The 23997-nt window shown below is 42.7% G+C and overlaps 2 protein-coding genes across 4 annotated transcripts in view; one reads left to right on the top strand and one right to left on the bottom strand.

The window, feature by feature from the left end:
* Positions 1-1250: 1250 nt before the first annotated feature.
* Positions 1251-15888, bottom strand: klhl31 (kelch-like family member 31). The gene is made up of 3 exons (XM_055636154.1): positions 15753-15888; positions 9061-10260; positions 1251-2548 (listed from the first exon to the last, which is right to left on the bottom strand). The coding sequence occupies exons 2-3, from the start codon at positions 10230-10232 to the stop codon at positions 1816-1818; spliced, it is 1905 nt and encodes a 634-aa protein (XP_055492129.1). The 5' UTR covers positions 10233-10260; positions 15753-15888; the 3' UTR covers positions 1251-1815.
* Positions 15889-15955: 67 nt separating this feature from the next.
* eloal (elongin A, like) overlaps positions 15956-23997 on the top strand; it is a 65777-nt gene continuing 57735 nt past the window's right edge. For all 3 annotated transcript variants that reach the window (XM_055636152.1, XM_055636151.1, XM_055636150.1), the window contains exon 1: positions 15956-16082. In XM_055636152.1, coding sequence (XP_055492127.1) covers positions 16011-16082 — 72 coding nt within the window. In that variant the 5' untranslated portion in view covers positions 15956-16010. The remainder of the gene's footprint in view (positions 16083-23997) is intronic.

Raw genomic sequence — 23997 nt, 5'->3', positions numbered from 1 at the left:
CATGCAGGTTTGCAGGTTAATTGGCTTCTGCACGTTGTAAGTTGTCCCTAGCGTGTAGGATAGTGCTAGTGCACAGGGATCGCTGGTCAGCCCAGACTCGGTGGGCCAAAGGGCCTGTTTCCACGCTGTATCTCTAAAGTCTAAAGTGGAGTCATAAACCCTTGAAGGCTTGGTTGATAAATATATAATGCACCGTGATGTTGAAACACACAATATTAGACAAAAGCTTGTGAATCACTGAAACACTGCCACATTAAACAAAATTCAAGTGTACTTAGGAAAAATAACAAAATCCATTTTTAAAACTCTATAATTTGTAATAAAAACAGGCAGAATTGTCAAATTTGGCTGCCGCATTTCCTAAATGTCTTCCACCAAGAATCTCTCAGTAACTTCACTAAATTCTCTATGGGGTTCTATTATTTGTTCCTGACCAACTCATTCCATACCGTGGCAACAAAAGGCAGCTGACATGCCCCACACCCAAGAAACAAAGACCAGTTTGTCTCTGGCAAATAAATGGATAATGCAAAAAAAAATGTTTGATAAGAACTCGGACCAATATTAAAGATTAAGTGACTTCCTCAAGGTTTTCCGCCAAGAATCTCTCAGTAATTTGAATTGTTCTGCAAAGTTACACATCAGCTCGTTTCAGTAGGTACTGAAAATCTATATTACTAAAAGTCTGATCTTGACCGCTTTTGGCCCACTATGTTGCGATTTCCGAGAGAACGCTGCCACCTACTGCCGTCATTTTTGGCTACCTCACTCAGAGCCCCCCTCCGCCTTCCGGGACCGGAGGATTTTTCCCATTGATAAAAAAACCAGAGAGAAATTAATCTTTTTAAAATATTCGCCCTGCTGCCCCCACTGGCGACAGGGGGAAGGGACCATAAAACCCGGAAGTCCCTCACTCAGTTTCTGCCAGACCCAGGAAACGAGAGGGTCACGGCTCTCTGAGCTGCGAATATCACTGAACGCACGTCTACTCCACTTGATGCGGCTGCAAAGTGGCTACTGCCCAATTGTTTGCCTCGCCTTTTTAAAAAGTTTGTGTTCACAAAATGAATTTTGGTTGTCAGGTGGCTACTGCCCAATTGTTTGCCTTGGCTTGGCTTTTAAAATCGTTTCAAAATTTGACTGCCAGTCAAAGAATCCATTCGGCCCACAATGTCTATACTAGAACTATGGAAACCAGTACCTTCAGCCCGCAACACCCATACTAGCACAACAGAAAGCCCCCCCCCCCCCCCCCCCACCACCACACTGGCGAGCAATATTGGAATTGGTGGAGAGGTGGAATATTGCTTTGGTGACCAGCCCTCCTGTGTGATGCTGGGACCCAACGGGTCCCACTTAGTCTAGTAAACTTAATATTTTCCAAGGAAATTTTATAAAACTACAATTGTATGGTATGACTCGACTAAACCAAATATTTTAGTTTCAATCTGTAATAAAAATCACCAAGTTTTAATTGCCTCATCAACAAACATAAATGGTTGGGCTGTTAAATGAATGTTGTATCCTTGGCTAGAGTTGAATGACCTTCTGACTACTAGTACCTATCGCTACATGCCATGCTGCGTCACACCACTGAGACTCGCCCCCCCCCCCCCCCCCCTTCAAACAACTACTTCGAACACAGCATTACGATATGTACACCTTTCAAAAGCAATGATCTGCCTCTCAATGGTTCCTTATTAATCCAATTCAGAAAATCTTTTGCATCCAACAATGAACACTGATTTCATTGTTAATTTATGGCCAAGCATTTCTGTGCAATTTTGGCACTGATGCAAAACGTTTTCCTCCAAATCAGATACTGACTGGAACTGATGAAACGGAACTAGTCCTGGATTCTTGTGACCTTTGTTTAGGCATGGTAAAAACACAGCAGGATAAGCCAACTACCCCCTCCGGGAGGTCTCCTTCCTCAGCCCACTCATTGAGATCTGGGTTGAAACACTGGATACATTTCTTATATTTCTTCGCCACCTCATTCCACCCGCCCACTAAATAGATCTTATTGTCAAGATTCGTAACACCGGCAGTGCTGACGCCCAGAGGGAGAGGGGCAGAGTGGCACCACTGCCCGGTGCGAGGGCTGTAACATTCAATCGGAAGCACGTCAATCCTCTCACCGCGACCCCCTAGCTGACTCCCACCCAACACGTACACGCGGTCTAAGAGGGAGATGGCGCAGTGCCATCCTCTGGGTGTGCTCAGGTTGGCCGCATCTTGCCAACTGTCTGCCGAGGGATCGTAGGCCGAGACCATGCGGGAGTAGGAGTTATTGATGTAGCCCCCAGTCACCAGGATTTTCCCATCTATCACAGCAGAGGCATGGCAGCACCTGGACACCTCCAAAGGCTCTTTAAGATGCCATTTGTTGGTTGCTGGCACATAGCATTCAACAGAAGCAAGGAGACCATCTGGATTCCTCCCCCCAACTGCAAAGATTAAACCATTGAAACCATTTAGGCTGAAGTGGGTACGTCTATGGATCATGTTTGCCAGATGAATCCAAGTATTGAATCGAGGGTCGTATCTGGAAAAAATAAAAGCAAATGTAAATACACATAACCAAACTTCATGATATTTTCTCAAGTGTTCTCAAACCACTGTGGCATGGTGGAGCAGCGGTAGAGTTGCTGCCTTAGAGTTGCTGCTGGGTTCAATCCTGACTATAGGTGCTGTCTGTACGGAGTTTGGACGTTCTCACTGTGACCGCGTGCGTTTTCCCTGGGTGTTCTAGTTTCTTCCCATACCCCAAAGACGTACAGGTTTGTAGGTTAATTTGGCTTCGGTAAAAATTGTAAATTGTCTATAGGGTGTACGATAGTGCTAGTGTATAAGGTCATCACTGGTTGGCACGGACACGGTGGGCCAAAGGGCCTGTAAACGTTTTTAATAACATTGATAGAAAATAGTGAAGAAACATTGAATAAAATTCATTTAAGGTCAGAAGATTAGTTAATAGCCGAGCTAATTTTCAAATTAACCTCCTCGGATTACGAAGAAGAAACGTCACCTATTCCTTTTCTCTAGAGACTCTGCCCGGTCTGCTGAATTATTCCAGTGCTTTGTGTCTATCTTTGGTGTCAACCAGTATCTGCTTTCCTTCCTACACTCCTTAAATGAAAGCTATCAACTGCATGAATTGATTTTGATCTGCCTTAAATACTTGCTTTCCACATTTGAAGAGATGAATTGACTCTTGATATGAAATTTAAACGGGCAACGAACATACCTTAATTATTTCCTGAAGAGTTATAAAGTTAATCAATTGGAACCAAAATCAGGAGGGATTTCTTCATTCAGAGATTGGTGTGAGCCTGTGCAATTTTCTACCACAGAGGACATTGGAGGCTAAAGATTTTTTTGGCGGCTTCCGGCGACTGTCACAGTCCTAGCAGGTCGTTGAAAAGGCGGCAACTGGACCCCCCCCCACGACAATGTCTTCGACAAGCTATGACAACCTACCACTTAGTCGATGTCAAGCTACGGCAAGCTACCGACAACCAGCGACCCCATTAGGACGTCCACCTATGACCACACCTACGACAACCTACAACCACAGAGGCGACAACCTACGCCAACCAAAGTCAACCTACGTCCACCTGCGCCAAGCTACGATCCTGTCGGCGACAACTGAAGACAATTCAGCCGCCGGTACCTGTCGCCGGTTGACGTTGGTAGTCGCCAATGGAATTCACCGAAGTCAGCACCCGGCAACAACCAACGTCACCTGGCGACAACCTGCGTATTCCTGGCGACAACCTACGACAAGCATGACAATATCTTTCCTATAACACAGTGAACAGAACTGAAGACAATACTCTAAATGTAATCTCAGCAATGTCTTATACAACTGCAACATGACCTCCCAACTTCTATACTCAATACTCTGACTGATGAAGGCCAAATTGCCAAAAGCCTTTTTGACCACCTTATCTACCTGCGACTCGACCTTCAAGGAACCATGCACCTGTACTCCTAGATCCATCTGCTCTACAACACCACCAAGAGGCCTACCATTTACTGTGTAGGTCCTGCCCTCATCAACCATTCCTCAGCCCACCTGGCCAATCGATCCAGATCCTGTTGCAATCCTTCACAATCATCTTCGCTATCTGCAAAACCACCAACTTTTGTACCATCAGCAAACTTGCTAATCTTGCCCTGTATGTTCTCATCCAAATAATTGATGTAGATGACAAAGTAATGGGCCCAGGACCGAAACATGAGGCAGACCACTAGTCAAAGGTTTTTCTGTCCAAGAAACAACCTTCCACCATCACCATCTGCTTCCTTCCATGAAGCCAATTTGCTATCCATTCAGCTATCTCCTTGGAACCCTTGCGATTCCATGGTATGATCATTGAATTCTCCAATTTTAAGTAGCTCACCTACAAACAACTCCCCTCCCTTCTCCACCTCTTCCTCCCTTTCTCACCCTGTGTCCCACTTGATTTCACACCCATTTTTTGCCTCCTCCATCCCCCTGTTCTCCTCCACCAATACTCATTCCTCTGGCTTCAAAATGTGTTCCTCTCCTATCCTTATCTTACACTTTTTTGTCTTTTCATCCCTGGTCTTTGTCCAACCATCTGCCAATCAACCCCCACCCTCGCTTGTATCCACCTATCACTTGCCAAGATGCATCTTGTCCCCACCTCCCCTCACCACAATCAGACTGAAGGGCCCCAACCCAAAATGTTATCTGGTCATGCTCTCCACAGATACTACCTGACCCGCCATGATACTCCAGCATTTTGCATCTTTTTAGGTTAGTTTAGTTTAGAGATGTAAATCAGCTACGTGAATGTGGAGACGATGTTTCCACTTGTGGGAGAGTTGAGGACCAGGGGGCATAACTTCCGAATAAAAGGACGTACCTTTTGAAAGGAGATGAGGAGAAATGTATTTCGTCAGAGGGTGGTGAATCTGTGGAATTCATTGCCACAGGCGGTGTGGAGGCCACGTCAATGGATATTTTTAAGGCGGAAATGGACAGATTCTTGATTTGTATGGGTCAGGTATCAGGATTTCTTATTTTTCCTAAGTACACTTGAATTTTGTTTAATGTGGCAGTGTTTCAGTGATTCACAAACCTTTGTCTAATATTGTGTGTTTCAACATCACAGTGCATTATATATTTATCTACCAAGCCTTAAAGGGTTTAGGACTCAGCTTTAGACTTTAAAGATACAGCGTGGAAACAGGCCCTTTGGCCCACTGAGTCAGTGCTGACCAGCGATTACACCATTCACTAACACCTACTCACTAGGGACAATTTAAACAAAGCTAATTCACTTACAAACCAGTACATATTTGAGGTACGGGAGGGACCAGAGAAAACTGGGGAGAACCTCCAAACTTCATACAGACAGCCCCCGTAGTCAGGATTGAACCCTGGTCTCTGGCGTTGTAAGGCTGCAACTCTACCACTGCGCCACCGTGCAACACCACAAATGTCCCACTAATTCAGAAATGTCCCAAACAATGAGTCAATTAAAAAAAGAACACAATGCAACTGAAATTCCAGTAACTAAAATTATTTAAAACATTTAACTATATATGACAAATAACTGTGGGTGCTGGTTAATATACAAAAGGACACAAAGTACTAGAGTAACTCAGCAGGTCAGGCAGCATCTCTGGAGAGCAGGGAAAGGTGATGTTTCAGGTCGAGACCCTTCTTCTGACTAATTGTAGTGGTGGGGAGGGGGGGGGGGAGAAAGCTGGAAAAGGGGAGAGGCAGCTCCAAACGATAATGTCGAAACGGGTGAGGGAAGGTGTGGGGGTGGGGGGTTTGATAGGCAAATGGTTGGAACAAGGTAAGAAAAGAAGGTGTGAGCCAGATTTCAAGATTTGCAGATTGTGAAGCTTTGTGGGGGAAAAAGTGGAGGGGTTTGGTGAAAGGTTACCTAAAATTGAATAATTCAATGTTCATACAACATTGGGTTGTAAGCTACTCAAGTGGAATACAAGGTGCTGTTCCTCCAGTTTGCATGTGGCCTAACTCTAACAATGGAGGAGGCCCAGGACAGAAAGGTCAGTGTGGGAATGGGAAGGGGAGTTATAATGGTTAGCAACCAGGAGACCCAGCAGGACTTGTTGGACCGAGCGTTCAGCAAAACGATTGCCGAGTCCACGCTTGGTCTCACCAATGTACAGGAGGCCACATCAGGAACACCAATGCGGTAGGTGAGGTGAATATAACATTATTGTACATGGGTTTTTAAACTGTTCTTTGCAGCCGTTCCTCTCCTTTGACAGCAAATTATGGTCCATTTATAGTTCAGTTTTGCATTTTACTCAACTTTAACGTAGCATTTATTGATTCATTAAATGGGATTTACATTTTTAAATGCATTAGTTAGAGAACACCACCTCTCAATGAGAGACTAATTGATAGTCCAAAGCCAATATTCACATAGATATGTTCAATGGTCAAATGCAATAAATGAAAACAATTTAGATGATTAAACAGTGGATACCTTATATTGTCTCAATGTTCCATGTTAATGGTACAAATGTTAAATTTGTAAAAAGCATAACTATTTAATGAAAATATCTCTCTGAAGGTTTCCAGAGTAAAGCAGTGCACTACTTATTTTAGCAGAGATGTGCAGATGGAGAATCCAGATCCATTTTGGGGGCCGTTCAAATGATTGTGGAAGTACTGAACCTCCTGACAATCCATGCATCACTGTTAACACCGTTGCACTCTGACTCCTTGTGGAGTCCGGCAGTGGAGCCACAACACCCTTCCGTCTGGCTGGAAAGTCAGACGATGAATCTGAAGTTAAGACACAAAAAGCTGGAGTAACTCAGCGGGACGGGTAGCATCTCTTAAGCAAAGGAATGGGTGACGTTTCAGGTCGAGAGCCTTCTTCAGACTGGTTAGGGATAAGGGAAATGAGAGATATAGACGATGATGTGGAGAGATAAAGAACAATGAATGAGAGATATGCAAAAAAGTAACGATGATAAAGGAAACAGGCCATTGTTAGCCGTTTGTTGGGTGTAAACGAGAAGCTGGTGCGATTTGATGAATCTGAACTTGGCATAGACTAGGCATTTCAGCAGAGAGAAACTGCCTATAGGGCATTGTTTTTAATGCATTTAGATAAAATCTGAAGAAGGGTTTCGGCCCGAAACGTTGCTTATTTCCTTCGCTCCATAGATGCTGCTGCACTCGCTGAGTTTCTCCAGCATTTTTGTGTACCTTAGATAAAATAATATGTGTTTTATCTAGAAAAATGTAACATTTTCTAATTTGTCTAGTAGGTTAAATTACTATATTTAGTATAGTAAAAAAAAACATGATAGTATGTTTTATTAGTATGTTAATAAAAAAGTAATTAATTTGAATAATTTCTTTCAGTGCTGGATAATGTTGGAGATATTCACTAACATTCCAGTTCTGTCATTATTTGGATAGTTGGTCTTTCTGGCAGCATGACTTAGTGATGTCAAATCACTTTGTTTAGTTTAGAGATACAGTGCAGAAACAGCCCCTTTGGCCCACTGAATCCACGCTGACCATCGATCACCCACTGACACTAGTTACATTAGTCTGTACTTTACTTTAGATCTCCAGTGAAGAAACAAGCCCTTTTGCCCACCGAATCATCACTAACCAGCGGTCACCCCGTGAACTAACGCTATCCAATGTGTTATGTTATCCCAAATTTCTCATCTACTTCTGACGCATTCAAGGCAATTTCATTTACAGAGGCCAATTAACCTGCAACCCGCTGCCTTTGGAGTGTGGGGGGAAACCGGAGCACCCAGAGAAAAGCCACGTGGTCATGGGGAGAACGTACAAACTCCATCAAGTCAAGTCAAGTCAAGTTTATTTGTCACATACACATACGAGATGTGCAGTGAAATGAAAGTGGCAATGCTCGCGGACTTTTGTGCAAAAAGACAAACAACCTATAAACACAATCATAACACACATATTCTTTTACATAATAAATAATGGAAGGAAAAACGTTCAGTAGAGTTAGTCCCTGGTGAGATAGGCGTTTACAGTCCGAATGGCCTCTGGGAAGAAACTCCATCCAGACAGCACCCGCAATCAGGATCGAACCCAGATCTCTGGCGCCGTGAGGCAGCAACTCTACCGTTGTGCCACTGTATCACACTTTAGGGAGCGGAAAGTATCTTATGTAAGACAGCAACTCTACCACTGGGCCTCACTGATCATGGGCCAGTTTCATGACGGTGGTGCAGCGGTTGCGCACGGCATGGTGACACATCGGTAGAGTTCCTGTCTTACAATGTCGGAAACCCAGGTTCGATCCTGACTACTGGTGCTGTCTATATGGAGTTTGTGCGCTCTCCCTGTGACCGCGTGGGTTTTCCCTGGGTGCTCCAGTTTCCTCCCACACTCCAAAGATGTACAGGTTTGCAGACTAATTGACATCTGTAAATTGTCCCTAGTGTGTGTAGGATAGTGTTAGTGTGCGGGGATCGCTAGTCGGCGTGGACTCGGTGGGCCGAAGGCCTGTTTCTGCACTGTATCTCTAAACTAAACAGCAATAGACATGGACAAGAAGTCACTCTCTGAGGCAGGCCACGTTGAATCATTTTGCAGATGAGTTAAATATGGAATCTTATTGAACAATATTGAGAGTTGCTGAAAATCGATTCTGAAATACAACCTTGATCCGCAATGCTGAATAAGCGGTGTTCCTAAAACATATCCTTCGCAATTTTCCGTAACTCCTGACAGAAATTGACTGAATTTATTGTTTCTTGTGGGTTTTGTGTTCATTTAGTTTTTGTTTCCCTCACGTAAATTCCTCAAGGACAATTTTTTATTCAGTATGTTCAAACTTCCAGCTAGTGATTTGTGAATCCCATAAGGGCAAATTTCCATGATCCAAAATGCCAGTATTATATTTTAAAATAAAATGCAATTCCAAATTGCTTGGTAGAAACTTTCAATTCATTTTTAACTTCCCCGTGCGTGTTGAAACGTGGACACATTTTTACGAAATTTAAAATACATACAGTTACTTTCGAGTGACTATTATTAATTACCTGCAGAAGTTGCCCACGGCATGTTTGGCCTGATTCCTGGCATCATTTTGATCTTCTCCTCCGGCTACATAGAGAAACCCATCCATCACAGACACACACTGATTGAAGCTCTTGTAAGGCATTTCAGACAGTTTGTTCCAAATCCGATCCGGATCCCTATAGATAACATCCCTGCTGAGTGCCTTTTCCGTTAGCTCTTGACGGCCGCCCACTATGACTAGAACTTTAAGGCCACTCCGAACTTTTGTCCTTCTTGACTGCAAGGTGTTTTGTTGATAGGGGAGGAGATGATAGTTCATGGCTTCGACAAGAAACTTGTGACATTCTAAATCTTGCATCATTCTCGGCACAGTTTGAACGTGATTCACCAGATCCTGCGCTGAAATGGTACCGAACCGAATGCTGTTCAGTAAATCTGCCGCATATTTCACCCTTTTATTATCAAAGTCCAGCCATTTCATTACGATCTGGAATGCTGCAAGTTCTGAAGGTAACTGCAGGGCATCATCCAGCATGAACTCCATTATTTGTTCAAACGTTAGCTTCAAGAACTGGTCCCTTTCTGAAAACTCCGGGAAATGTTCAGTTATGAATTTACGTGCCGCTTCCTTGGTGCCTTTAAGTCCGTATGTTTCTGCAATATTAGCGATATACATGCAATTCTCAACGTTGATTTCCTGCATTAAAAAGTCACAGCACATCTTCAGGAGAGAATGGATCTGGAGCAGGTTGGCTGTTGCTATTGTGCTGGCAATGGTATACAATGACAACGTGATCTTTCCACTGTACGCGTAAGTGATGACCGTGACAAGACCGACTGGAGAGATTTCATTCAGGTCTATTCTTTGTGTGGATGGGTCTTTCTTCAGGATATTCCTGAAGTACTCGCTGCAAGAAGCCACCACTACTTTGTGAACCTCAAATGACTTGGTTTTTGTGGAAATGGTTAGATCACACAGAAAATTTTCTTGCCTCATTCTGTTGATGGCTTCCAAGAGGTTGGAACTGTGGAATGAGTTGGAAATCTCAGTTGAAATACAACTAAAACCATTGCCTCCGTCTACAAGGCCATTCACGCCATTTAAATGGATGATCGTACTTTCTTCCACAATGACAGTCGTGTCCTTAGTTTCTGCTTTATTCTTTTTAATATTTTTCTTCTTTGGTGCCATGACTGTAAGGCTCTGTCACAGTCACAATCTGTAACACATATTTAGTAATAAACTTAGTAAGTCAGTCTATAATCCACTATGTAGAAGCATACATATTTAAAACTCTTAAGACGGTACACATGGCATGTATTGAAATGTTGTTGTAACCGTTACCTGCGCACTGTGGGCAGCGTGATTGTATTCATGCAGAGTCCTCTCTTTGACTGGATATCACGGAAACAAAAGCAGCTTTTCACTGTACCTCGGTACACTCGACAATAATAAAATAAAATATTGTTCTTTGTTCTAAAACGTACACAGCAACTATCGCCACTTCAAGTCTACCCCAAAGGTTACACAACAAATGAAGAACTTTTAGAGCGTAGGTGCCGAGGCCACATGGACAATATGTGATCCACGCTCCAACATCATGAGATAATGTCCAGTCAATCAACTTTTAATGAACATTGACACAAAAAGCTGGAGTAACACAGGCAGCATAGCATCTCTGGAGAAAAGGAATGGGTGGCGTTTCAGGTCGAGACCCTTCGTCAGAGATGTTGCCTGTCCCGCTGAGTTACTCCAGCTTTTCAGGATTCAAGAGAGTTTATTGTCATGTGTCCCTGATAGGACAATGAAATTCTTGCTTTGCTTCAGCACAACAGAACATAGTAGGCATTGACTATCTTCCGTTTAAACCAGCATCTGCAGTTCCTTCCCACATAATCAACTTTAATGAGTTTAATTGAGAGAAAAACACTGGATGGGTCACCGGGAAGAACACTTCTGGTGTCCTTTGGTGTATGAAATGCTTGCGTCCATCTGGAAGAGGCAGAATCAATAACACATCTCATCCAAACGGTGACACGTGGCATTTTCAATAGTGCTCACCCACTCGCTGGTCTTCCGCATGTCAGCTGGTATTTGATTATTTCTGGCTGATGTCGAACCAGTGACCTTCCCACTTCACACCAAAAACATGGCGTTGCACAATGTTTATCGAGGAAAATTTCCAGAACATATGTTGGTAAGAATGAAACAAGCTTGTTCAGTAATTCATAAGTTTATCTGGAGATTATCGGACACAAGCAGGATCATAAGGTCTTGACCCGAAACCACATCTATGCCTTTTACCCAGAGATACTGTCTGACCCGCTGAGTTCCTCCAGCTTTTTGTGTCTATCTTTGGTTAAAACCAGCACCTGCAGTTCCTTCCTACACACAGTGAATCTAGACAATGGGAGGTCATGTTACAGTTGTACAACATGTTGGTGAGGCCGCATTTAAAATATTGTGTCCAGTTTTGGCACCATGTTATAGGAAAGATATTGTCAAGCTGGAAAGGATGCAGAGAGTTCATGTTTACATCAATGGTGGAGAGGGTCAAAAACTTAAAATTCCTGGGCGTGCACATTTCCGAAGATCTTTCCTGGATCCGGCACACTAATACAATTATAAAGAAAGCACATCAGTGACTCTACTTCCTGAGAAGATTACGGAGTGTCGGTATGTCAAAGAGGATTTTCCTGAACTTCTACAGGTGCACGGTAGAGAGCATTCTGACTGGTTGCATCGTGGCCTGGTTCGGCAACTTGAACGTCCAAGAGCGGAAAAGACTACAAAAAGTTGTGAACACTGCCCAGTCCATCACTGGCTTTGACCTCCCCACCATTGAAGGGATCTATCGTAGTCACTGCCTCAAAAAGGCAGCCAAACATCATCAAAGACCCACATCATCTTGGCCACACACTCATCTCACCATTGCCATCGGAAAGAAGGTACAGGAGCCTCAAAACTGTAACGTCCAGGTTCAGGAACAGCTTCTTACTTACAGCCATCAGGCTATTAAACACGACAACAAATGATATGATATGATATGCCATTTATTGTCACTATACATGTACAATGAAATTAAAAGCAGCTCGGACTCAGTGCATACATATAATTTAGTACAAAAAACAAGAAACAGAAAACAAGACACAAGGGGGGAGGGGGGGGGGGATAGGTGCACAATTCTGCGGCGCTATATACATATCTATAAAGGCAAAATGGTGAAGGATGAATAGGTAGTATTCTTAGGCAGATGTTTAAAGATTATATTAAATATTTTTAAAAAAAACTCTGAACTGCAACAGACTATTATTATTATTGCACTATATTTGTTATTTATTGAGCATGTGTGCATATGTATACACACACTGAACTTTTATTTCTTCTACCATTATATACTATGTTTATAGAGGTGCATAAAAATCATGCAATGAGTAGATTGAGTAAATGCACTCTCTTGCCCAGAGTAGGGGAATCGCAAACCAGAGTACGTCGGTTTAAGTTGAGGGCGGAAAGATTTAAGTGGAACCCGAGGTGTAACATTTTTTACACAAAAGGTGGTAGGTATATGGAACGAGCTGCCAGATGAGGTAGTTGAGACAGGTACTATTGCAACATTTAAGAAACATTTAGACAGATACATGGATAGGACAGGTTTTATGAAAAATGGGCCAAACACAGGCAGGTGGGGATCAGTGTCGATGGTACATTTTGTAGGTGTGGGCAAGTTGGGCTTGTTTTCATGCTGCATGTCTCCATGACTAACTCTTCATCAAATCACTGTAACATAACTATGAGCTAAGAATAGCTCTGAGAAATAAGAGTTTAGTACACAACTTTTTTGTCAGGACAATAGTTTAGTTTAGTTTATTATTATGTATACTGAGGTACAGTGAAAAGCTTTTTGATGCAATATAAAGTCCAGTAAAGTTAGATTTAAGATAGTTGGAAGGTCTCCAATGAGGTAGATGGGAGGTCAGGACCGCTCTCTAGTTGGTGAGAGGACGGTTCAGTTGCCTGATAACAGCTGGGAAGAAATCGCCCCTCAATCTAGAGTTATGCATTTTCAAACTTAGAAATTGTCCTTGAATATTTTGTTCTGAATATAATTATTAACTCACTTTCATACCTAAAGGTTATGTGCATTTTCAAACATTTAGAAATTGTCCTTGAATATTTTGTTCTGACTATAATTATGAACTCACTTTCATACCTAAAGGTTATGTGCAGTTTGAAATGATGAGAACTAATATTGTTAACTTAAGAAAACTTTTGAAATTAGGGTTAATAACTTTAACAATTTCCAAATGCTTTCCTTTGAGACATGGTCACTTGATTATGTAAGGAATGCTGGAGCCAATTTGCATACTACATCCATAAGTTCATAAATCATAGCAGCAAAAGCTCTGAGCATAGCTAAGGACAAACTGCACCCCCTCCACACACACCTGGATCTCCTGCCATCAGGCAAGAGATACCGTAGCATCAAAGCCCAGACTACCAGACTGCTAAACAGCTTCCTGCCACAGGCTGTGAGGCTGCTAAACAGTCACTCTGTACTCAGTCACCTGATTCTGCGACTTTGCACTAACATTTTAATAACTCTGGCACTGGCCACTCAGATCAGCTGCCCTGGACATTTTAATGATTGTTTTTACTGTATTTTAACATTGTTGTTTTACCCGTTTTTAACTATTTATACTGTTTCATCAGGGATGGATTGTTTTTACTGTTATTATGTGTGAAATGTTTTAAGTTTCATGTGCGATGCTCCGGTATTCCCTGGGAAACATCTTCTCATTTTGCACTGTACAACTGTTGCTTTGCAAGATGACAATAAAGGATGATTGATTGATTGAAGCCATTCAGCCCATCCACTCTATCCAGGCCTTTCACTATTTGGTAACTTTCATTGAGGTCCCCCTCATCCTTCTAAACTCCAGCGAGTACAGGCCCAGTGCCGTCAAACGCTCATCATATGTTAACAATCCACAGAGATCTTTGATTAGTTGTGGAGTCGAGGGTTATGGGGAGAAGGCAGGAGAATGGGGTCGAGAGGGAAAGATAGCTGAACCATGATTGAATGGCAGAGTAGATGCGATGGACCAAATGGCCTACTTCTGCTCCTATGACTTTTGAACATGAACCTTTGTGATGATTGAGAAATAATACTTGCCAATACACCAGGAGATGACTCTCCTAGTGATTTTTGAAATAGTTTCATTGCATCCTTTCCCTCCACCTGGAAAGAACAGATGGGCCTTGGTGTACCTTCTGAACCTTCTGAATTTTGTAGTCGGCAGGGCAGTGCTCTGCATATTGTCAATTTGGACAATTTTACATTTTTTTTATCAAGCCAATTAACCAAGCCAATTAACTTACAAACCTGTACGTCTTTGGAATGTGGGAGGAAACTGAAGATCTTGGAGAAAACCCACGCAGATCAAGGGGAGAACGTACAAACTCCATACAGACAGCACCCGTAGTCGGGGTCGAACCCGAGACTCTGGCGCTACATTTTGCTGTAAGGCAGCAACTCTACCGCTGTGCCACCGTGACCGCTCTCTTCTGGAAGACTAATGTCGCTCTCTTCTGGAAGACAACAGCTGAAGCATGGTGGCAGCAGCTTCGAACGTCATTGGAACTTCATCATAGATTCTTGTATTGACGTCTGTGGAGCAGGACATAATTTGAAACCCAATGACTTGGGCAAGATGTGATCACGGATCACATTCAGAAGGCTGGATTTCAAACTCGGACCCTACATGGTTCCAGAAAAGGCATTTGCAGTCTTTTTTTTTTAAATTCACTCTTTTATGAAATGTTTTGGTGTCATTTATGTGTTTGTCTGTATCCCTGTACCTGTGATGCTGCTGCAAGCAAGATTTTAATTAAACCTCCACCTCACCATACTTGTGCATATGACAATAAACTCAACTTAAAAGCTACCAAACCAACTTAATCTAATCATGAAAATCATTGCATTCAACAATTTTTAACCATTTAAAAAACTTTTTAGGATATCTTTTCAACAAAAAAGTGGCTCTGATTAACAGTACACTTAACACATGGCTGGCTGGTAAAGGAATAAGGCCGCAGTGAGCTGAAAGTTCAAGCCTCACATTCCTTCCCTCTTTGCATCTGCTGATGTACATCAATCAGCTCCAGGAATAGCATCCGTACAGCTCAAACACCAGCAGCTCTCCCAGGATTTTCCATATTAAGATTGGTTCAAATAAAGATACTGCAGCCCTGGCAAAAACCTATTGGAGGGCGGGGGGGTAAAGTTCCACATTTCATTCATGCTCATTCGTTTATATGTATAAAATAGCTATTTTAAACCCCAAAATCAATACCTACTTAAATAACAGGATAGAATACACAGACATTAAGTTAAGCTTTTAATTAACACACTGATCTTAATTTAAAACATTGTTATAGAAAGGCAACCAGAAAACACACAAAACTTGAGTAAAACTGATAGTTGTAGCCTAACATAACATGTGCACAGCTATTTCCAATATTGACAATTCAACAATCTACAAGTGGAAGTCATACAATTAATGCCAAATAAGTCGACGCTGAACCGTTTAACCTTGAAATGTTAAAGTAATATTAATCTACTGATATAAACATATTCATCAACATCTTCTGACTTGGATAGTTGCATTTATAACAGGCTGCCAATGTCATAAATGTTTGCAAGCCTACCCGTGTGATGAGCTCTTCCCAAGATTACGAGAGAAGTTGCCAGCGTGCTAAGTGCCCTCTGTAGCTGAGGAGCGAGCGACTGAGGGAAGCCAAGCCGGCTGAGGGTCTGCGAATGAATGTGATTCTGCGCGTTATCCCTCCTAAAGCAAGTGGCTGGGCCGGTCACGTTTCCGGCGGTGTAGTCATTGACACACACGCACACTCGTTAGAGCAGCGGTAACTTGAATTGAGTTTGCGTGCACTGCATGCACGGGAGGAATGGCAGAAGAAGTCATGCAAGATGTGCTCCATTTGAAAGAACGTCTCCTGAAGGTCAGCGACCCAACGAAGGTGTGTGTGTGTGTTTGTGCGGGCTGTTGGATAGCGGTTCCAAAGTTGCATTTCTTCATTGCAAATCCGAGCAATATTGTTACCTGTACAAGTTGGTACAGCTGAAACATCATCGACTTCCAACCTTCACCCGAATTTTCTCCTCACAGATACTTCTACCAGTATCTGCAGTTATTCGTTTCTACCAGTGTTTTATATGTTAGGACATGAATATTCTTTGCATACAAAGGAAATTGGAAACATCTAAAAATTAGGTGTGATAAAATAGTCATAGAATAAATATAGTGTGGAAACGGGCCCAACTTGCCCACACTGTCCAACATGTCCCAGCTACACCAGTCCCACCTGCCTGCATTTGGTCCATATCTCTCCAAACTTGTCCTAGCCATGTACCTGCCCAACTGTTTCTTCAATGTTGGGATAGTCCCAGCCTCAACTACCTCCTCTGGCAGCTTTATCCATACACCCACCACACTCTGTGTGGAAAAAGTTACCCCTCAGATTCCTATTGAATCTTTTCCCCTTCACCTTAAACCTATGTCCTCAATTCACCTACTCTGGGCAAGAGACTCTTTGCATTGACCTGATTTATTCCCCTCATGATTTTATACACCTCTATAAGGTGTATACCCCCTCATCCTCCTGTGTTCCAGGGAACAGAGGTCCTAGCCTCTCCCTATAGCTCAGACCCTCGAGTCCTGGCAACATTCTTGTAAATCTTCCCTGTACCCTTTCCTGCTTGACAACATCTTTCCTATAACATGGTGCCCAGAACTGAACACAATACTCTAAATGTGGCCTCACCAACGTCTTTTATTGTGCACAGCATCTAAAAGCTGGTATTTCTGGACTTAACATAAATGGAAGCAGGGTCATCTTTTCAGTTTCTATCTTAAAATTACTTTGGGACATGGACATGTCAACCTAAAAATGATCCAGTAGCTGCCTTAAAATATACTGATTTCCCCAAAACGTTTGCAACTTAAGCTTCCATAATTGTGCTGAATATGTGGTGTGGAGATAATTTTAAGTTGCAGGTGTACCTGACATTTCACAAGTTTGTTCTGGAGGTGAGCTTTCAGCTAGCCATGGAGTCAAACAGTGTGGAAACAGACCCTTCGGCCCAACTTGTCCATGCTGACCAAGATGCCATTCTTCGCAGCTCTCTTTTACCTGCATTTGGCCATATCCCTCTAAACCTTTCCTGTCCATTAAATGTATTTTAAATGTTGTTATTATACTTGCCTTAATTGTTTCCTCTGGCAGCTCATTCCATTTACCCCACACCCTCTGGTTAGGTAATTCTCGGAAACATTTGGGTGTAAAGATTTACTGTTTCCTGCCATTAGTCTGGATGCACTTGTTTGATACTGTAATTTAAGATATTACCCACAATTTGTTTTTATTTTTTTAATGACCAGTTTGTACTTTAAGTTTACTAGTGATGAACAGCCATTGAAGCTAGGAGTTGGGCATGACATGGTGCCCACAAAGGCATGTAGATTGGTTATTCTGGTTGGAGAGGAATAGAAAACATGGTGTGTTCTTTTGCAATGAGAAGCTTTTAGATTCTCCACCCGCCACCCTTTCTTGGTCATCTGTTGCTGGCTGTCCCTTATTGGTTCTGGTCTTTTACGACCTCTCTCTCCCACCCTCTCACCCCCCCCCCCCCCCCCCCCCCCCCCCCCCCCCCCCGCATTCTTTCAGTCTGAAGAAAGGTTATAAGGAAAAGCCTTGGAACTATAGACCAGTGAGCCTAACATATAACCGTATAACAATTACAGCATGGAAACAGGCCATCTCGGCCCTTCTAGTCCGTGCTGAACACGTACTCTCACCTAGTCCCATCTACCTGAACTCAGAACATAACCCTCCATTCCTTTCCCGTCCATATACCTATCCAATTTATTTTTAAATGATCAAATCGAACCGGCCTCCACCACTTCCACTGGAAGCTCATTCCACACCGCTACCACTCCCTGAGTAAAGAAGTCCCCCCTCGTGTTACCCCTAAACTTCTGTCCCTTAATTCTCAAATCATGTCCTCTTGTTTGAATCTTCCCTACTATGTGGCAGGTATGTTACTGGAGAGAATTCTGAGGGATAAGATGAATATATATTTATACACGTGTGTTTGGATAGACGGGCTGATTAGGGGTAGTTAGCCTGGTTTTGTACATGAGAGACAGTGTCTCGTGAATCTGATTGAGCTTTTTGAAAAAGTAACCAAGAAGATTGATAAGGACAAAGCCACTGACATTGTCAATAGGGACCAGCAAAGCATTTGATAAGGTTCCGCATGGTAGGCTGCTCTGGAAGGTTAGATCGCATGGGATCCAGGGAGAACTGGATAGCGAATTGGCTTCATGGAAGGAAGCAGAGGATGATGGTGGAAGGTTGTTTTTCAGACTGGAGGCCTGTGACTAGTGGAGTGCATCAGGGATCTATGCCCATTGCTGTTTATGGGTTTTTATCAACGATATGGAGTAGAATGTAGAAGGCATGATGAATACGTTTGCAGATGACACTAAAGTGGGTGATATCATTGATAGTGAATATGGTATTCAGCAGGATCTTGGTTAGTTGTGCAAGTGGTCTGAGCAATGGTCAATGGAGTTTAATGCAAATGTGTGAGGTGTTAGATTTTGGGAAGTCAAACCAGGGCAGGATCTCCACAGTATGGGAGATCCTGGGCAGGATCTCCATAGAGCCCTGAATAGTGTTGTAGAGCAGAGGGATTACGGGTGGTGGTTGTTTAGATGTACAGGTACATTGCTCCCTGTAAGTGCATCATGGTTAAATAGGGTACTCAAGAAAGCTTACATCATTCAGGGTATTGAGTATAGAAGTTGAGATGTTAGATTGATTATGAAGGGTGTCAAAGGTTACAGGGAGAAGGCAGGAGAATGGGGGGGGAGGGGAGAGAGATAGATCAGCTATGATTGAATAACCGTAGACTTAATGGGCTGAATGACCTAATCCAATGTGTTATGGTCTTATGTTATGACTGCAGGTACATGATTCCTTGAAAGTGGCATCACAAGTAGATAAACGTAATCAAGAGAGCTTTCGGTACATTGGCTTTCATCAGTCAGGGTATTGAATATCGAATTTGGGATGTTGTGTTACAGTTGTACAAGACCACATTTGGAGCATTGTGTTCAGTTTTGGTCACAGTTTTCCACAGGGTCGGGAATCGGGAACTGGAGGAATGGGATGGTACGTGTGTGGAATGAGCAACCAGAGGAAGTGAGCAACTACAATAACAACATTTAGAAGACAACATTTGGACAAAATGCATGAACAAGAAAGGTTCAGTGAGATATGGATCAAACAAGGACACAAAGGTCCAACTTAAATAAGAATCGTGGTGGGTATGGTTGAGTTGGGCCGAGGGGCATGTTTCTGTGCTCTTTGATTCGATGACTCCATGACAAGGTTAGAAAGCCAATTGCCATAATGCAAGCCTGTTGGTGAGAGTGCAGTTGGAGCACTTGATGCACTTTAATTGATCAGGAAGAGTGTCAGAGGTTATGGGAAGAGGGCAGGAGAATGGGGTTGAGAGGGAAAGATAGATCAGCCAGGATTGAATGGCGGAGTAAACTTGATGAGCTGAATGACGTAATTCTGCTCTTATAACCTATGAATTAAAAAATAATCTGCCTGAAGCGAGTGCGGAGTAGGTTTGCTCGGGTAATTACTGCACTGAAAGGGTGTGGCGTGATTAGCCTATTTTATTGGCTTTGTAAAGAGTAAACAGTGAATCTTGCTGAAACAAGTCGTGTAACTGAGCAAAGGTACTTATTAAGTATGGTGTAACTAGATGGGCGAGTAGGCTTGAAGGTCTTTCTGACCTTTGCGACATAAACTGGATTTTAAGTCTTGCTTATCCTCTTTCTTATTGTCTAAAGTTGAATCAATTATTGAGCTGAATATTGAGACATTGCTCTGCATGTATCATTCAACTACTGTATTTTTTACATAAAGCACCCAGTTCAAAATGGCTCTCTATTCACTCCATGAACAATCCTTGTGCAATGATGTAAAATAGGTTTGTGATATAGCAAATCAATGATCTTGACATAACCACAGTGTCCATCCATCCGATGGTATTATTTACCTCCACACCTTGGTAACATTCATGGTGGGCGTTCAGCCCACCATGATGCCAATTTAAACTAATCCTAATCCATCTGCACATGATTTATATCACTCCATTCCCTTCCTGTTCATGTGGCTGCCTAATTGTCGCAAAAGCATGACTTTAATATCTGCCAACATAATATCTGGCAGTATGTTCATTGCACAATCCGTTGGAGTCCCTTCCATTGACTCCATTTACACCTCGTGCTGTCTCGGCAAGGCCAGCAGCATAATCAAGGACCAACCTCTCTCCCTCTTCTCCCCTCTCCCAATGGGCAAGAGGTACAGAAGGGTGAAAATGCACACCTGTGAATTCAAGGACAGATTCTTCCCAGCTGTTATCAGGCATGAACCATCCTACCACAATTGGAGAGCAGTCCTGAACTACTATCTACATCCTTAGAGACCCTCGGACTATCTTTGATCAGACTTATTGGACTTTATGTTGCACTAAATGTTATTCAAGTTATTCCCTTTATTATGTATCTGTACTCTGTAGATGGTTCAATTGTAATCATGTATTGTCTTTCAATTGACTGGTTAGCACGCAACAAAAGCTATTCACTGTACCTTTGTACACGTGACAATAAACTAAACAGCTCAACAAACTCATGTTCTCTGTTTAAAAACAAAATTTGCTTATAAATGCCCTTTTAAACATTCCCCCTTTCACCTTAAAATAATGCCACCTTGAATTGACATTTCCACTGACAACTGCCCTATTGCTGCCTTTCATAATTTTACACACTTCTCTCATGTCACCCCTCAGCCTCCGACACTCTGGATAAAACAATCCAAGTTTGTCGTTGGATCTGTCCTTGGAGCTCATGCTCTCTAATCCAGGCAACATCCCTGTGCAAATCCTCCACATCTTTCCTGGTGATGAGAGAAGCATAAGTACTCCAAATGTGGCCTAACCAAGGTTGCATGCAGCTGTAATCAGACTTTTATTCATTAAGCCCTGAACAGTGAATGTGAGTATGCCATATGCTTACGTTGTCACCCTATCTACCAATGTTGCGTTGCCTGCCTTTACAACTCACTTTAAACCCTTGCAATATCTCCATTTCTGTGCATATTCTATTAAAAAAAAAACATCATGGAGGTTCTGTAAAGAATAGATGTGAGATGTTTATCAGGTTCACAGATAATTACATGTTGTAGATGCTGGTAGAAAATACCTTGCATTTAATAGATTAAATCGGGTTTTTTTCCACGCCAGAGAACAAATGTCAACTCTTGTCAAAGCCAAATGGTGCCAGAACCCGAATGGTAGCCAAATGGGTCTGTAAAAATATGGTTTGATTTGTGTGTTGAACAACATGGATTAGGTGTAGTTTATTCAAATTTAAGTATTTGATCAGGCATGAAGATGCCTACAGCTTTGCTTGGCCAGGCCCACCCTGAAATGTCGCCTGGCCAATGGGCCTTTATGGCCAATTGCACTTAAAGCAACTTGGACTTTGAAAATGGTGCCAAAACATGGCGACTCTTGTATATAGTCTCAGCTGGCTATTTCTTTGCACTTTGTCCGTAATCTAAGATTTTGCTTAAGTACATGATGCACAAATTTATTTACAACGCAGACCAGAAGTGGTCAAGACGAGATTTTTAGTAATAGTATGAATTGAGGGTTTGGACACGCTAGAGGCAGGAAACGTGTTCCCGATGTTGGTGAAGTCCAGAACCAGGGGCCACAGTTTAAGAATAAGGGGTAAGCTATTTAGAAGTGAGATGAGTAAACACTTTTTCACAGAGAGAGTTGCGAGTCTGTGGAATTCTCTGCCTCAGAGGGCGATGGAGGTCGGTTCTCTGGATACTTTCAAGAGAGAGCTAGATAGGGCTCTTAAAAATAGCGGAGTCGGGGGATATGGGGAGAAGGCAGGAACGGGGTACTGATTGGGGATGATCAGCCATGATCACATTGAATGGCGGTATTGGCTCGAAGGGCCGAATGGCCTATCCCTGCACCTATTGTCTAATGTAGCCTGCCTAATCATTAACTAGTTGAACCAGTAATTTCACATTTTCCCCCTCCCTTGCATGGATGTATGGTTAACAATAACATGGGTAAAAGCATGGGAAATTAATGTTTAGTGTAGAGTTACAGCGCGGAAACAGGCCCTTTGGTTCAACGAGTCTGCACAGACCTGTGATCCCCACACACGAACACTGTCATACACACGAGGAGCAATTTCCAATTTCACTGAAGCCAATTAAACTACGCACCTGTATGTCTTTGGAGTGTGGGAGGAAACTGGAGCACCTGGAGAAAACCCACGCAGGCCATGGGGAGAACGTACAAACTCCCTACGGACAGCACCCGTAGTCCGGATCAGAACCGGGTCTCTGGCACAGTGAGGCAACTACTCTGCTGCTGCACCACCAAGCTGCCCAGCGAATGTGTGCAGCTCTTTTTAAAAAAAAAAATTTTTTTTTTAAATCACAGTCCTTCAATCATTAACTCTCACTTCATAATTCATGCCTTGTTCAATGTGTCCTTGTATGTTTCTGTTCATTTAATGGGAATTTAACTACCTGCTCCAACACAAATCCAGGGTCCCACTGCATAAGTCCATGACTTCCCTCCACCCAAAGACACATAATTTTGATAATTGACAATGCAAATGCTGTGGTTAGTTAGCCTGGTTCACGTGCCACATTGTTATATGGCGTTCGTCACTTAACCAAATCTCACTTCTCACCTGTTGAAGGCATTTGTATCTGTTGCCCAATTTCCATTATTACTCCATGTATATAACTACACGATTACAGTCAAGACTCCCACAGTGTACAGATGCAGGTTAAAGGGTATAATGTTTAGTGCAAAGTAAAGCCTGATCAAAGATTCGGTCTCCAATGAGGTAGATGGGTTGGCCAGGACCTTTAGCTCTCTTGTTGAGTCATCCACATTAAATTGACCATAAATGCTCTGTTTCCTTACAGACAACATACATGTCATTCATCGTGCATTATATAACCTGCATCTAGCCTGCAGCATTTAAGTGAGTGACTTTGCATTTTTTCACAACCCAATCCAGTGAAAGCATCGTGTCACCACGCCCTGTGTGGGAAAGAACAGCAGAGAACAACATCGAAGGTAAACACAAAATGCTGGACTATGTCAGCGGGATAGGCAGCATCTCTGGAGAGAAGGAATGGGTGACGTTTCGGGTCGAGACCCTTCTTCAAACTGAAGAAGGGTCTCGACCCGGAACGTCACCCATTCCTTCTCTCCAGAGATGCTGCCTGTCCTACTGAGTTACTCCAGCATTTTATGTCTATCTGTCACACTCCCTGTTCAATTAAGATTTTAAAAGGTGGAAAAAAAAAGAATTAGAGTTGCTGCCTTACAGCGCCAGAGACCCAGGGTTGATCCTGACCAAGCATGCTGTCTGTATAGGGTTTGTACGCTCTCCACGTGACCTGCGTGGGTTTTCTCCAGGAGCTCTGGTTTCCTCCCATACTCCAAAGATGTACAGATTTGTAGGTTAATTGGCTTTGGTAAAATTGTAAATGGTCCCTAGTGTGTAGGATAGTGCTAGTGTACGGGGAGATCACTGGTCAGCGCGGACTTGGTGGGCCACTGCATCGCTATAACTAAAAAACTAAAACTATACATGATTACAATCAAGAATTCCACAGTGTACAGATACAGGATAAAGGTTAGAATGTTTAGTGCAAGGTAAAGTCCGATTAAAGATTTTTTAAGAGGGAACTACGAGGGAACTCCGATTAAAGATTATTTGAAGGTCTCCAATAAGGTAGATGG

Source organism: Leucoraja erinacea, chromosome 5 (assembly GCF_028641065.1).
Source record: "Leucoraja erinacea ecotype New England chromosome 5, Leri_hhj_1, whole genome shotgun sequence".
Taxonomy (NCBI): Eukaryota; Metazoa; Chordata; class Chondrichthyes; order Rajiformes; family Rajidae; genus Leucoraja; species Leucoraja erinaceus.
This window is presented reverse-complemented; position numbering and strand designations above follow the sequence as displayed.

What these genes read in the sequence shown, in the direction of transcription:
- klhl31 (XM_055636154.1), bottom strand. Translation starts at nt 10,232, where the DNA reads ATGGCACCAAAGAAGAAAAATATTAAAAAGAATAAAGCAGAAACTAAG. An exon ending in GCCGTGGGCAACTTCTGCAG is followed by an intron (nt 2,549 to 9,060) that starts GTAATTAATAAT and finishes TATTTTTTCCAG; the next exon opens with ATACGACCCTCGATTCAATA.